We start from the raw sequence: 15,319 nt of genomic DNA, 5'->3' as shown, positions 1-15,319 counted from the left end.
GTCTAAGCTATGACTAACATCGCAGTGCCACTTGTAATCAGCTTATTGTTTTCAACGTCAGCTGTTTGTAAACTAACTACATGTGTGGCGCAAATTTCATAATGTTCTCCGATCGCTATTGCGTCTTAACTTTGTTTTAAAGTTTGAGGCGTCATTTTCGATGTCGTCACTTCCAAATAAAGTAGATCTTGTGAACTGAAAATAAAGTACAGATGACACAGTGTAAGTATTATTCCAAACTTTTGTAAACTTATTACTTGTGTGTGATGAATAAATAAATAAATAATCTAATCTAAGTAACATCGTAACAAATACTGAAATGACAGAAAATATCACTTTAATCAACTCAGAATCATGGCCTGAATCCCTCAAAGTTTTCGTTACGATGTCACTAACATCCTGTATACATAATATAATGTCCGTATTACTTTCGGGTTAAGCAGAGCTACGAGTTATCAATAGGAGAACGTATAGCGACTGCTGATATTATTCTCAAGAATAGACGAGGAGGCTAGTGAGAATACTATATTGGATACTTGGATTCAATGTTATTTATAAATCGGTAGATAGCTAAACTAACATGGAGAAATATCACGAATACATGCATTACGAGTATCATTACAATTAAATGTTATCTTATTCATCCAAGTTTAATCGTAACATCTAGGAAGTGTAGGTAAGTATAACTAAAAATCGTAAATTACTGAAACTGACACCCGACATGCAATTATATATTCCGTTAGTATGTAATCAATATACTTATGCACTCAATGGATCGGAACCACGCTGGCACTGAGTGGAACGGAACACATCAATTTGGAATAACAGCGGCCCTAAGGCTACCCCTTGTGCTAATTTATAACTTTTATAAGTGACCATTTCAAATGTCGGGTACTTAATTCGTTTATGTAATATCCAATGCACACTAGACAGGCTCATATACGGATATCGCTAGTTCCGAGTCCGGAAGAGTTTGTATGACTTTGGTGTGAACCTATGGTAAAAACTAGCATTATCTCGTTATCACAGAGTCGGCTTACATAATCAGAACGTTTGACAGGTCTGTTTTTTACAGAAGCGACTGCGAGTCCGTTTTTATGCCCCTGTATACATCGTTAGAGGCATTTGCATTCTAAGGAAAATGATTTATAGGTAAAAAATGCAATTATTGAGCCAATATGCACTTGTCTGCCTGACGTTCCGCCTTCCACATTTAGCCAAAACGGGTCGCCAAGGTGAACGCACGCGCAAGTAACATGTTACTATGAGAACAAAGGATCACCGGAACAGTGGGATCTATAGCGAACTATTTCAGAAATCCATTATGAGACAGTATCAAATATCGAGATGAATATTATTTTGTCTGAAATAGTTTTAATTAGACGTATAGGTAGGTTCCACGGAATAAAAGGCTTTTAAGCTTTTATTCTTTCTTCAAATAAGGCCGCCAATTGTGTTTATTTTATTCGTTTGTACATGTCCTTACTTATGTTTCTGTGCAATAAATAATTATTGATTGGTTCTTCTATTTCGTGGTAGGGTTTTGTTAACATAATTAGTAGGAAGGTATTAGTCTGGCCTGCATAAATATAGGTACAGTGCCTATGTACTGTACCTATATTAACAGACGACCGTGACACCTACTGGGGTGAACAGAGTCACAAGTAGGTAATTGGAATTGGAAGACATCTAGCGCTCGCTTATGTTACCTATAGGTTTTAGAATACACTTGGAAGCGAAACTGAAGCGAAATAAGTAGATAAATTACATAATAAGACAGATAATAAGATCACGCGTATTTGCCATTGGGGTAGACAGAGATCACGGAATTCCACTTCCTACGATCCTGACACACCACTAGATAATTTAAGTATAATTATTTTACCAACGAAAATAATGTGGTTACATTTTATCTAAATTATAAATACATCCTAGAGCCAGCCTTACTAAAGTACCTACCTACTTGTGCTGCACGTATGAGTAATTTCTAAAAATATCTACGGCTGCGCAAAATGTATCTAACAAAGTTTAGAAACACACGTATATTTTCTTATTTTAATAAGTTAAGAAAACAATTATGGCAAACGGAAACTTTATTTTTATTCATAGAGCAACACGGACCTCCGCGAAATATGAATTCAAACTCATTATCGAATTCAGTGAATAGAATAAGTAGAAGTTTATAGCAAGTCACAAGTTATAGGTGTTGGCTGGGGCACAGCAAACAAGAGGGGCAACTAGTTGCCGATTACTTCTCTCTCTATTTAAGAGCTGCGCTCTTGTCGGTGGAGTAACCGCCATTCCTCTCTTCTTCCCGCCAAAACCTTCACCTCCCGATACGACACGACCTGCACCTTCTCTTTTATTTGTTTCATAAATGTTATCCTATGTCTACCGCTTCCTCTCTTCCCTTCAATTTTTCCTTCTATAATGTTTGTTATAAATGACTCGTGTCGTATCAGGTGGCCAATCATATTTCCTCAGGAATCTTTAACTAACTTACATACATACATAAACTCACGCCCGTAATCCCAAATGGGGTGGGCAGAGCCACAAGTAATCAAAGACAACTTGCAGCCACTGTTGATACGAAGTCCTAAGATGGATATGATGAACCTTATGGTGATAAGGGATCAGCCTATCGCCCATAACATTAGTCCATCATGTTAGAGGACGCAATCCCTCTGTCGGTTTTTACGACATGCCTGGGAAGACAAGCAGCTGAACGTGTTCTATGTTTTTTATTTGCTCCCAGAACAGCATAGAAGCAACTAACTAACTAACTAACTTTAACTAACTTACCTATCTTAAATCTACTCTTTAGGAACTTTTATACTTAAATGTCAAATCTTCAGGTTAGGTAAGCGGTCCTTGTGCAAGCGGGAAAACGGATCGAATCCAGTGGTTTAGAACCCCAGCCGGGATTCGATCCCGTGACACTACGAGGTAGATAAGTCTCTGAACAAGGCTATCAGGGATTCTCTTGAAATTGAATGGTTTTATTACTATTATTAAGTAGTTTAGGTAAACAAATAAATCATTGGTAATTTAGTAGATCCGTAATGGAAGAAGCCAATCATCGCAAAAGTATTCGGATGCCCTAAACGGAAACCTGCCGCCAGAACCTTGAGACACGAACGAACACGGCTCGTAGTTTTTGTTCTACAAGCCGCTTGTAATCGTGATCCTCATTACAATAAGCGTGTTGATTGTACAGTCTTACCTATCTGTCTTTTTGTAGTAGTATTTTTAAACTATTTTTCTCATATTTCTTACGTATTATTTTTTTAATTTACTTTATTTGTATTGCTCTATTGATAACATTATTAATGGCCGTATTCCTGGAGGTAGAGGCCTGGAGACCTATAACACAGGGTATCCTACTTTAGGCTCCAGCCTCTACAAATATCATTAATTTTCATGTTATAAAATAACTGTAAATTAGTATGAGAACATTGTTATTTGTAGAGGAAATAAATATTTTACTTACTATATACCGAATCGGGAAAATATAATCGTCACCTTATAGTGATAACCCTCCTTCTTGCTTTTGCACATAAGCGCCATTTCGAAAATAAAAAGAAATAATCATTTTTTATTTCTGGACACCACAGACACAGACAGGCAGGTACATTAAATTCAACACAGGACAGAGACTGTGGTCTCTGTCGGAAACCAATACAGAGAAAAAAAAAGAAAAAAAAGACCAAAATCAAAAATCATTAACAAAAAGCAGAAAAACAAACCAAAATAATACAACCATAAAAATAATAAAACTAATATAATCTCGCAATAGACTAGTTTTGATCCAGGTAAAGATTTGTGGTCATTACTCGGATTGAAATTAATTGAAAGAAAACGAGGTGTTGTTGAAAAAGAGTGCAATTTTTCAAAAAGGCGCATACATGGTGTTTCGTCATAATGCAACGATACGTACTTACTATGCTATTATTGTAGGTAACAGTCTGTAGGTATCAGCCCACTGCTGGGCACAGGCCTCCCCTTAATCAACCGGAGAGGGTATGGAGCATACTCCACCACTCTGCTATTGGTATTCACTAAATATTGTTAACACACAATTCACGTATAGCTCTATCTGTAACGTATAAGTACGTAGGGTGGACAGGACGACAAGCCATCAAAAAGATGGCTTGCTTGGTAGATGTTGGAGTCCGAAGGTGGATATCCTGTCGACCAGTGGCCAGAAAAAAATATACAGCCTATATACCTACGTTGGTCTAACAGAAAGCTCGGTGAGGTGTAGGTACTTTAATCTTGCGATGGATATGCCTCTGTACATCTGCTTAGTAACTGCCTACGTACCACTGCTGGGCACTGGCCTTATGTTAAGTGAACTAATGTGTTAAAAATCTAAAATTAAATCTTTCCAGGGTTGGCCTTTATGGGAGCGTGTGGAATCAACCGAGCACGAGAGACGACTGCTCCTCGTTGCGAGACTACCGCATATAAAGACGTTGAATGGGGGCGGCGCGGTGCCCCCCGAGGAACGGGACGCGGCCGAGAGGGCCTTCATCAGATACTACATGGAGAAACCTGAGGCTGATCGCCCTGACAGGTAAACACTTTTGATTAAAATATTTTACTGTTAAAATAAACGGAAGCGGATTTTCATGGCGCATCTTTATATAAGTATTTAATTATATTTTATAATCTTTCAATGCGTCTCATTGGGGCTTAGGGAGATGCAAGGGCTGGAAGTTATTATTGTCAAAGAGTAAGTTTGGCAATTCAGAGAGGCAATGCTGTCAGCTTGTTGGGCACCTTGCTTCGGTCTGACGCATTGGAAGAGGTGTTATATTTATAAGTTACGTGTTTGTTTTGTGTTCGTGTTTGTTTTTAATTATTATGTGAATAGATAAGTAATAAATATCTAATTTATGCCAAAAATATACGGGTATATCCAGGGGTGTTAGTGACATCGTAACGAAAACTTTGATGGTTGATTCAGACCATGATTCCGAGTTGATAACAAGTGGAATTTCCTCTCGGAAAATTCTATTTTTTTATTATTATTTTCAGTTCCATATTTTTGCGACGGAAAATTCCGTTGATATCAACTCAGAATCACCCATCAAAATTTTCGTACTATACATAGTAGAACACTAGTAGTACAAATCACACTTCAAGTTCGTACCGGTGCGGGACGGAGAGTGCGCCTTCTTCACGTAGTATTACTGTTCATTCTATAGCATAGAATAGAATCTTGAACTTCTTAAATGCCTCCACTAACCCGCAGTGGAGCAGCGGTTGATTGAGGGGAGGCCTGTGCCCAGCAGTGGTTCATCTTATATTATGTACTATCTTGTGCAGAATATATCTAAATCAAAAATTGTATTAAATTACACGAATGATCAGATAGAAATCGACGTGTATAAAGTCGGCCGAAGGTCCCATCAATAAGGAGCTGTGTGGGCGGGAATTTCTGCTAAATATCTTGCTGACCTAAATGACTAAATCCTTATGATAATGCCGCATTCGATCGTAACACTGAACAAAGGAGTTCGGCGAGACTGTTTGAACGTGTCAACATACATGTTAGGAAATTTAACTGGCCGTTGCGTAGTTGTATTTTTTTTAATACCTACTTAACACAAGCAGCCTATAAAGGGTGTTAGTGACATCGTAACGAAAACTTTGAGGGATGATTCAGACCATGATTTTGAGTTGATATCAAGTGGGATTTTCCGTCGCAAAAATATGGAACTGAAAATAATTTTAAAAAACACCAAACTTTTCATGATTTTTCTGACAGGAAATTCCACTTGATATCAACTCAGAATCATGGCCCGAATCACCTCCTCAATATTCGTTACGATGTCTCTAACCTCTGGATGAGTCTCACTGCTGGGTAAGAGCTTCGAGATAGATTTATCTCTCCGTCATTCCCTCTGGGTTTCACTTTAGTCTAAATGGCCATAAGCCGCTAAAGAATAAGGGGAAATGCGCGCGGACTGCGATTTTGGATAGTGTCCGGGGTGTGACCATAGTGTGGTGACCATACGGTTTATACATCAAGCAAGTTGTCTTCCAATTGGGTATGTAAGGTATTTCTTGAAGGTATTTTTTTATATTATTTTATTTATTATAAACGGCATTTGGCAACGATAATTTGGGTAAACACTCTACCTTTGGAGGTCACACGAAGGTCAAATAAATACACGATTGTTGCTAAAATAAACAAAAATTAGAGAAATAAAGCTAATTAATACGAAATCTCTAAATGGTTTTATAATTAGCGTCACTTTTTTTCTTACATACCGAATTACTTGTACCTCTGCTTATCCCTATGAGTATAAGAGTTTAGGGCTGTCAGTGTGCGTGTTTATGTACGGAGCTATGTGTGTGTTCAAGAACACTCAACAGCAAAACCAAAGCTTGTTATTTCACTGTTCTGGAAGTTTCGTAATATTATTCCAGGTACTGGGAGTTGGTGGGAGTCCATGGCAAGCTGGACCCCCTCGTGTCGGTGGACCTGAGGCCCGAGAAGCGAGTCCAAATCACCTTCACTTGCGGGGACACCAGCGAAGTGCGCACTATTGATGTTTACAGGTACGCATGAAGCATATAAACATCAATTACTATTATTGACATTTTATTAGTATTTAATAAAACAGACGTACAAATCGTTGGGCTGATTTCTTTGATCGTTGGAAGAAATTTAGCACATACTTAGAATGTTAGCGATCAAAAATCAGGGACATAGTATACCTACTTTCCAAGGATCAACTTATCGCACGAAGTTTACGTCGAAAGTCACTTTTTATTAAATAGGTATTCGCATTTATTATAAAAAAATCTCGAAAAGAAAAAGCAGAAAACTCGATGATGCGTGGGTACTTAGTTGATCTTGCGATAGCTGTACCTCTGACTACCTAATTGGGATATATAGTCGTGAACTTATATTCTGTTACTATTTATCATAGCTATATTTCCGTATAAGTAATTCCATCGTGTGTTCCACTTTCCAGAACTGTGTCAGACTTAAAGCAGCGGTTGGAACGACTGGCAGGCTTCCCTGCATCCAAGATGAGATTGTTTTACGTCGATCAGGAGCTGAGGGACTCCCAGGTAAAACTCATTGTAGGTACAAACTTGCCTGTTATTGTAGAAGTTACGTATTTTGATTTGTTGAAGCTCTCGGCACACTGCGGCCGGTTACCGGCAAGAATGTATCACGGGCAGTGTCTCCCTTACATCTTCTATTGATATGCAGGAGACGTACTTACCGACAGTACAACTGGTAGTGTGCCATCGTCCACCCAATGTGACGAGAGCTTTAGATTTTATCGTGCCTGAAATATGTAGTAAAACGCGCATGTCTTCTTTGCAGGGTCCCGAAGAGATGAGGTACCCCACAAAACAACTCTACTCGTATAACATCCGCTCGGGAGATGAAATTATAATCGACTCGAAACTAAAGCACTCAGTTTCTAACAACTCGACAGCGTGAGACGTTGGCGAGTAGGTAGGGGCGGCAGGTTAGGTGCAATTCTAATGTTGAAACCCAAAAATAGGGGTGAGCCTTACGTGATACATATATTTTTGTGACAATGTGTTTATGTCGTACTAAATTTACGCCCCAGCATTGCTTGATTTTACATCACCTAGAAGATGCATCTAACGTCACAGTAGAAGGTAGGTCTTGGCCTATCCTCAATTGCCATTGCAAATTTTATGCTAGTGAACAACAATTATACGTATTCGTATGTTTATTTTAAATGTTGTCGTACTAACAAATGATTTAATAGGGGTGAATTTAGTTGTATTTTTGTAAGGATCGATATTTTCTGTTTTATTAATATGATATCCGTTTTTTCTTCCTTTGTGAGAGTATTAAGGTTTAATTTCGTAAATGGTTGTCACAAAGCATTTAGTTGTAAGAGTAGTCACACAATAATGAATTGAAATTATTTGTCTGGCAAGATCATGTTTTTTTTTTATTACATTACGTTGATAGCTTTAAAACTAATGCATGCTACTTACAGGACCTGAGTCAGCTTCATATTATATTTTATTTGCGAAAAGCATCTGTGATAATAAATTATAGTTTATAAACGATATGGGATCTACATTATGTATCATGTGCGGTATAATTTTTACAACTACCTGTCTACTTGTTTAGCAAGAATATAATTGTAAACAACATCTAAGTATATTTTTTTACCAACAATTAGATGTTGTAAAGTGCTTATCTAAACATAAAGTGATACTAACTGCCATTTTGGAAATCTTAAATATACTATGTACTTGTGTATCTGATAATTATATGTAATAAATAATATACAGAATGCTGAACGAAACTTACATGAAATAGGTCATTTTTGCTTTGTGGGTTTGCTGCAGCAAATTGAAACACATGTTACTGTGATCCTAATGCTGCCAAATAGTACATAAAATAGGCACTTTAATATCTAATTATCTAAATTCGTAGAAAGTGATACAATGCAATAAGAATCAGAAATATCAATGTGAAATTATTTTTCTTCCTAGAAACTAGAAACATACAAAAATAAATGACTTATGTGTATCAAAAATTCTTTTATTATGTGTTGGTAGCATTTTTTTTTTATTTCGAGCGTTATTCGTCAAACACAGCCCGGAGACGCCATACAACAATCTTGTTCTTACCGTGTGCCGCCTTATCTTGTGCATGCGAGCGAGATAGACAATCAGCACGCACTCCCTTCGCCTGGCATAGAGTAATCGCTCCAAATTCGTATTGGCGAGAGGCACACGTATAAGTATGTGTATAAAGTAGACGACAGGTCGACATGGTAATTCTCTAGTGACGTGACGTTTTCAATATCGATATATTTTTATTATGTAAGTATGTAACAAAATGTGAATAAAATAATACCACGTTTTCATTTAAGTTAATATTTATTCATCTGAATCATCTAACGTATCGCTACAATGTAATGTACGAATACCCCAAGGAAAAGGTATTTTTTCACGTAAAGCAACGTGTAACTTAGGACATGTCGGAACGATCTTCTTTTGTAAATAAAATTCTGTTATGGTGTTGTGAATCACTGTACGATCAAAATCATCAAGATGCAACCGTAGCCATTTTGGTTTTTAAAACACAATAATAATCGATAAACGCGGTCGATACGGACTCGTGCGACACTAAGACTAAGACGCCGCGGGGACTGTGCGGATGTGCGGGGCGACCCCGCCTCCGCGGCTCACCTCATGCCCCGATTGCCATGTCGACCTGTCGTCAACAGTACATGTAGTTTTGTTTATTCTATGCTTCAATACAAAGTTTCTTACCATAAACAGCAATCATAGCATTCTGAACCTGTTCTACAACATGCTCAAATACAAGTATCCAATTATTACTATTTATCTCCTGAGTTCTCCTTCTAAGAAATCTGAGTAATATAAGTAGTTCATGTATATTTTTATTTACAACCATTTCACGCATATAATTGGCAATCATATCAATATCATATTGCACTGGAGTCTGGCCACTTTCCAGCCAAGCCCTTAGTAATTCTCGAACTTTTTCCCATGGAAGTCCTAATAGACCCGAAGGCTTATCGTATTCTATTGGTAATGGCTTCTCCTGTTTTATCAGTTGTTGTACAGGTACTAACTTATTCTCCTTTATCATTGGATCTCTGTAAGGTGTATCTTTTGCAAGGGTTTGCCCTTGAAGAAACTTACTCATTATATTATTTGATATAGGTAGCGGCGGCTTGGAATATTTAGGAGGTCGACCGCGCTTTCTAGCGATTGGCGATTTAATTGATCCAACTACTGGAGACTTCTTTGGAGAAACGAGTTTCAATTTTTTAGGAGTGGTTGGTAGCTTTTGTCTTATACTATCTTCGGATTTATCTTGTTGTTTTAAAGTTTCCTCAGATAGAACATTTTCATTTGTAGTTTCAATTTTATATTCATGTTTAATAGGTTTTTTTACACTTAAAAACTTACTAATGGCTCCTATAGTTTGCTTACATGTTGTAGATTCTAATTTGGTGACTTGTATTCCCACACCTCTCATTTCTTTAGGGTCTATATTTTGTTTTCGGCAGATGGTTATAACTTCCTTTGTAATAACTTCAGCATCATTTGTAGCATTGATCAATGAAACAGATTTATTGATAACATCACAGAAGCCATGGCCCATAAATTTTGCAGTTTCCACTGGTGCTTCTGCAGCTCTAACCATTAGTTTTAAAGTAATGCATTTTCCTACTACTTTAAACTGTTGCATTCTGGAATGGACTTCAATAGATAACTGTTTTAAAAATTCTTCACACTGCTCATTATTTTCGAATCGAATGCCATAATTCACTTCTGCTGATACAGATTTCCTTACAGTATGGTATGTTAAAGGATTTGGGTCACGTCCACGACATTGATCAAACAGTTGAGCACCAGTTTTAATACCTAAATTACATTTAAGACTTGCCAGTGTCAAACTTTGTAGAGACCCACAAGTTTGATGACCTAAGGACTCCAATTTTTGAGCTGTTTGTCTTCCTACACCCGGCAAATCTTTTAGTTTAATGTCATACATAAAGTCCTCCACAAGGTCTGCCGTTAAGAAAAATTGTCCATCAGGTTTGGCTCGTTTGGTTGCTAGCCTTGCTTGCAGCCTATTACCACCAAATCCAGTTGAACAGGGACATCCAGTTTTGTCTTTGATTTCATTTCTCAGCACTGTAGCAAAATCTTGAACACATACATCCATATCTTTTAGGAGGTCCGTGCAATCGACATACATTTCATCACATGATACAGCTTCAATGTCTAAGGTATATTGTGCTATTGTATTATATAATGTGTATGCAACTTCTTTATATCCTTCAAAGTCATATGGAATTGTAATCAAGTCAGGACATAATCTTAAGGCTGCACCCATAAACATTCCATTGCTTAGCCCTTTGGCTCTCGCCTCATAAGAGCAGGAAGCTATTTCGCTCATTGACCCATATTTGTCATCTTCATCAGTAATATTGTCTACTCTACTCTCAAACTCAACTTCATCTTCAGGTCTGCCAGTAGCTTTCCCTATCTTTTGGGCTTGTTTATGTCTGTATAAATTGAATTCAGTATTTCTGTCTACACCAGGTCTTTTGGGGCGTCCCTGGCCACCCTTTGAATGTGTCACAGCAACAGGCTTACCTCGTAAATCGGGCCTTTTTCTCAAACCCACAGAAACAAAAAAGCAATCCATATCAATATGCATTATGGTCTTTCCTCTTTCAAATGATAATGGTGACAAATTTGTGGCACTATTTAATGGCAGGATTTTATCTTTAAGTTGTTTACGAGCCGGGTACTGAAAATTACTGTTTTCTCGTAAATCGTTAACATGCTGTTTGAAACAAGCACCAAGCTGTGAAATGTGATGCAGTCGAGAATTATTGTAGAATTCAGATATAAAATTTGGATCAGCTGCAGTTTTTGTAGTCTGATCTTTTTTGGTCTCATTGTGAATGACAGTTTTCTGTTCAAATGTATCTTTTGAGATATTTGGTTCTGTTATATCATCAGCAACATGATTCTCTTCTTGTTTGGGTGATATACATGTATTGAAAATACTTTTCAAAATAATTTGTTCAGATTTAAAAACTTCCTTATCAGTTGGCACAACATCATCATCTGAAACTTTATTTGTTTCTACATCTACTGAAATATCACTTCCGATTTTAAAATTTAAAGTTGATTGTCCCCTCGAGTTTCTATACAATAAATACTCTCTATAATCTAAAAGTCTGTTTGAAGCTATACTATCCGTAATCCATTCAGGTTTAACAACTTTAGCTAATGACATTTTCTTTACTTTAGTATCGGGGAGATTAGAAGCTATTATATAGTCATCACTCCTTTGATACGTGTGATAAACACCACCGTGCCGAGCCATAAGAGTTTTAAGTTCATCTGCAGAAGGTATGGTGTAGCCATTGACGTAAATACTTACGCCACTGAAAATATTGGACAACTGATTTTCTTCTTTGGCGGCACTGGAAGTGAACTGGTCTTCGAGTTTTGCAATTTTTGCATTCATGTAACCACCCCACGCTTCAAATCCGTTATCAGGAAAATTTTCATCTCGTCGTCTCATGATGATAACAGTTTAACAAAATTCTAATAAAAATATCCACTTCTAAATCGTAGTTCTTTCCCTCCAATCCGACCCAAAACATTGACATCCGTTTGACATTTTTTTTTTTTAATTTATTGCGACTTTGGTTACAAGACCATTGGCCGAAAAGTGGAACAGACATTTTCTTTTTGTTAAAATCATAGACAAAGCGGAAGACCGTTTTTTTATAGAAGTCGTTTAAATATTAAATAGCATTGTGTGGGGTAAACTTAAACATAATTATGGCAACATTTTACAGTATTCAAATTGTAATTATTGCCGAGAAGCCGGGTTCCAAGACTCAAAAAAAAAAAATAGCAATAGACACTGGTGCTGTCAAATGTGTTTAACGATTTCATTTCAAATTTGAAATAAATAAATACAATTTCGTGAATAATACGCAAGTATTTCAGCTATTATGTCCGCAGTAGAGGAAAATTATATAGTTGCACCTTGGGTTGGCCCCACTTGCTGCAAAAATGTGCTATCTGTAGTTGTACTGTCCTCAAACGCCGAAATTATTGAGTGTATTTCTGCAGCTCTTAGTGAAATCCATGCTAAAGGCAATTTTCGATGGAAACTTGTTACTTTACGATCTTTCCACTTGGAAGAAGTCGTGAGGCAATCCGACTTGACGGGGAGAATCGCCATTGACTTTGTTGTTATCGGCATGGATACTAGCAGGATTGTTTGCCTGGACTGGACAAAAAAAGTGATTGGACAAGTGCACCCAGATTTGAGGAACCGAAGAGTGGTGCTGGTGAACGCAAGCGGCCTCCCAGTTAACGAACTGGCAATAAACGCTGATGAACTAATAAGCTTACAGACTGAATTAAAAGTGGATATGTTAACTGCCAACGTTTTCAAGACAGATGATGCGTTGCATTTAGCACGAAGGTTACTGAGGTACATGGAAGTGTCAGTTGGTGTAAAAACTGGAGTTCCTAATCTAAATGTTTGACCAAACTCCAATACTATGAACAGCTTTGTGTCTATCTAGGAAGTGTTAACATTGTATTAATTGCATCAAATTTAAATTGCATACGACTTGTGACAGTCACCTCTGGAATGCAATCATTCACACTTATATGACCGTCATCAGTGCATGTCAAGTGGACTTTGATGTTAATGGATTTGTCAATCCTGCTGACAATTTGTGAGAATCCATAGTTTGCATTCTTTGTCATTGTAAACTTCTTACTCCATAGAATTTAAGGTACCTATCAAGTAATTTAGGATACCCCTTTACATACTAATTTGATCACTATTCAAACTGATAAAATAAAACCAACAAAGTACACATTTCCGAATCAATTTTTATTGTAATTAGATTGTACTACAAAATAATAGGAAGTTTTCTACAGTTATGTCACCATATATTACATAAATAATGAAACAATTACAGCAGTCCTCACTCATGTAGCAATTTCACAATATCCAAGTAGCAACTAATGCTAAGATTACAACATAAACATAAATAAATTCCTAATTTGAATTTAAGTGTGCCAGAGTTGAAAAGATTTCTACCCTCTTCCACTTTGACACACTGAAACATTTTGAATATTGAATAAAAAATATACTTATGTACTAACTGAAATACTGTTTGTTTATTATGTGTAATAAAAAATATAAATAACATTACTGTAAGCATAAAATTCTATGAAAGTTAAAAAAAAATATTTCATAATCTAAAACCCAACATTCAGAATGTCATCATAAAACTTAACCTGAAATGCACTACATGATGTCACGTCAGATCGCCACACTGGTACACAGTAGTCTAAATTAACTATTATTCTGGACCTAATTATTAAAGTCACAACTGTGACTCTAAAACTAAACTAAAATAAACGTATACAAAAATTTAAGATTACACAATATCACAACTAAACCTGATAATCATCAGGTCAAATAAATAGGATACATTTAATTTATCACTGAAACCGTCTCAATTGCACTATGGAATATCAAAAATACTGTGATTACAAATTTTTAACATAGTACAACTAATGAAGAAACAATGTTACTCATGTAGTATCCAACTACAATATTGCCAAGCTAAATCCCGGAGCATCTTGCTATATTAAAAAATTAGAGAAGTCATTTCCATGGTTTTCAGGCATTATTGGCATATAAATATTGTTACCCACCGTAATATTCTTGATACACCTAAATGGACACCTTTACAATTAGGCATTCATGTTGACATAAAGTACTTCATATACAATTTAGGTCTAATTTGTGTTACTAAAAACGTTATTAAAATTTTCATAAGCAATTTAAAATCAGAATATAACTGATTGGTGTTCTATTAGGATAGCATATACAGTATAATATTAAGTGCATGATATAGCACAGATTGTTATACCACAGATAATGAGAATGTTCTAACAACTTCTGTAAGTTCCCTACGAATTGATAATTCATGATTGCGACTTTATGATTGTCAATCTAAACTATGTGAAAATCACAAAGAATCACAATCATGATTGACAATCACAAAGAATGTGTAATGTTGTAGATAACAAACTCACAACAGTACCAGTTTCGATCTGTTGTTACTGATACTGTTTTTAGTTATCTGTGACTTTCCCGCCAATAAGTTGTTAAACACTGAAGTCTAACTACAGACATATAACACACCTTACACCTAATTTCCTGTACTGAGAGATATAGTTAAAATATTATAGCGACACTCTTTAGGCATCTCGAACCATATTCTGAATTCTGCTATACATTACTGGAATATGTTTTGGACAATCTAAGAACAGTTAATGTATACCAGCATTTAGAAGTGTGATTACAATTGCAAATATCACCAATCAGAAATGTCCTAATGTCCGATTGATATAATTGCTATTTATTATTCTAAAATTCACCAATCGATGGTAAGTGGAGTGTCAGAATTAGAATGCCGATAAGCACAAGTGTCACATTTTAATTTTGAGCACATCTTTATAAAATCTAACCGTTCATCTTTAAAATATGACGGGACTTGTGCGAATTATTCAATTATGCGCCTAATGCTCGCGCTTTTCACAAATTTGTTTTTTCTCGTCTAATGAATCGGGGAAATTCGTTGATATGTGGACTAGGTCCATTATGTTTTACAAAAAGTAAAAAAGCGATGACTGTTAAAAGGAAATCGATTACCGATTAAGATTAGTGAGATTCTTGATATGTAGCTTCGGAGCG

At 36.4% G+C, this 15,319-nt stretch overlaps 3 protein-coding genes across 5 annotated transcripts in view; 2 read left to right on the top strand and 1 right to left on the bottom strand.

Annotated features, from left to right (window-relative positions):
* Positions 1 to 8,555, top strand: part of LOC126373322 (tubulin-specific chaperone cofactor E-like protein) — a 48,586-nt gene extending 40,031 nt beyond the window's left edge. For 2 of the 3 annotated variants that reach the window (XM_050019440.1, XM_050019439.1), the window contains exons 5-8: positions 4,392 to 4,576; positions 6,439 to 6,570; positions 6,990 to 7,101; positions 7,352 to 8,555. In XM_050019440.1, coding sequence (XP_049875397.1) covers positions 4,392 to 4,576; positions 6,439 to 6,570; positions 6,990 to 7,101; positions 7,352 to 7,471 — 549 coding nt within the window. In that variant the 3' untranslated portion in view covers positions 7,472 to 8,555. The remainder of the gene's footprint in view (positions 1 to 4,391; positions 4,577 to 6,438; positions 6,571 to 6,989; positions 7,102 to 7,351) is intronic. The other variant, XM_050019442.1, reaches the window with a different exon arrangement.
* LOC126373287 (DNA repair protein Rev1) lies at positions 7,873 to 12,208 on the bottom strand. Its single transcript, XM_050019374.1, has one exon. It carries the CDS (start codon positions 12,101 to 12,103, stop codon positions 9,272 to 9,274), a length of 2,832 nt encoding a protein of 943 aa, XP_049875331.1. The 5' UTR covers positions 12,104 to 12,208; the 3' UTR covers positions 7,873 to 9,271.
* Positions 12,209 to 12,455: 247 nt separating this feature from the next.
* Positions 12,456 to 13,715, top strand: LOC126373383 (uncharacterized). Its single transcript, XM_050019543.1, has one exon. It carries the CDS (start codon positions 12,543 to 12,545, stop codon positions 13,083 to 13,085), a length of 543 nt encoding a protein of 180 aa, XP_049875500.1. The 5' UTR covers positions 12,456 to 12,542; the 3' UTR covers positions 13,086 to 13,715.
* Positions 13,716 to 15,319: the final 1,604 nt, after the last annotated feature.

Source organism: Pectinophora gossypiella, chromosome 15 (genome assembly GCF_024362695.1).
Source record: "Pectinophora gossypiella chromosome 15, ilPecGoss1.1, whole genome shotgun sequence".
Taxonomy (NCBI): Eukaryota; Metazoa; Arthropoda; class Insecta; order Lepidoptera; family Gelechiidae; genus Pectinophora; species Pectinophora gossypiella.
The sequence above is the reverse complement of the archived record's forward strand: the minus strand, read 5'-3'. Positions and strand labels throughout refer to the sequence as shown.

Coding starts and splice junctions, on each gene's coding strand:
- LOC126373287 (XM_050019374.1), bottom strand. CDS start 12,103: ATGAGACGACGAGATGAAAATTTTCCTGATAACGGATTTGAAGCGTGG.
- LOC126373383 (XM_050019543.1), top strand. CDS start 12,543: ATGTCCGCAGTAGAGGAAAATTATATAGTTGCACCTTGGGTTGGCCCC.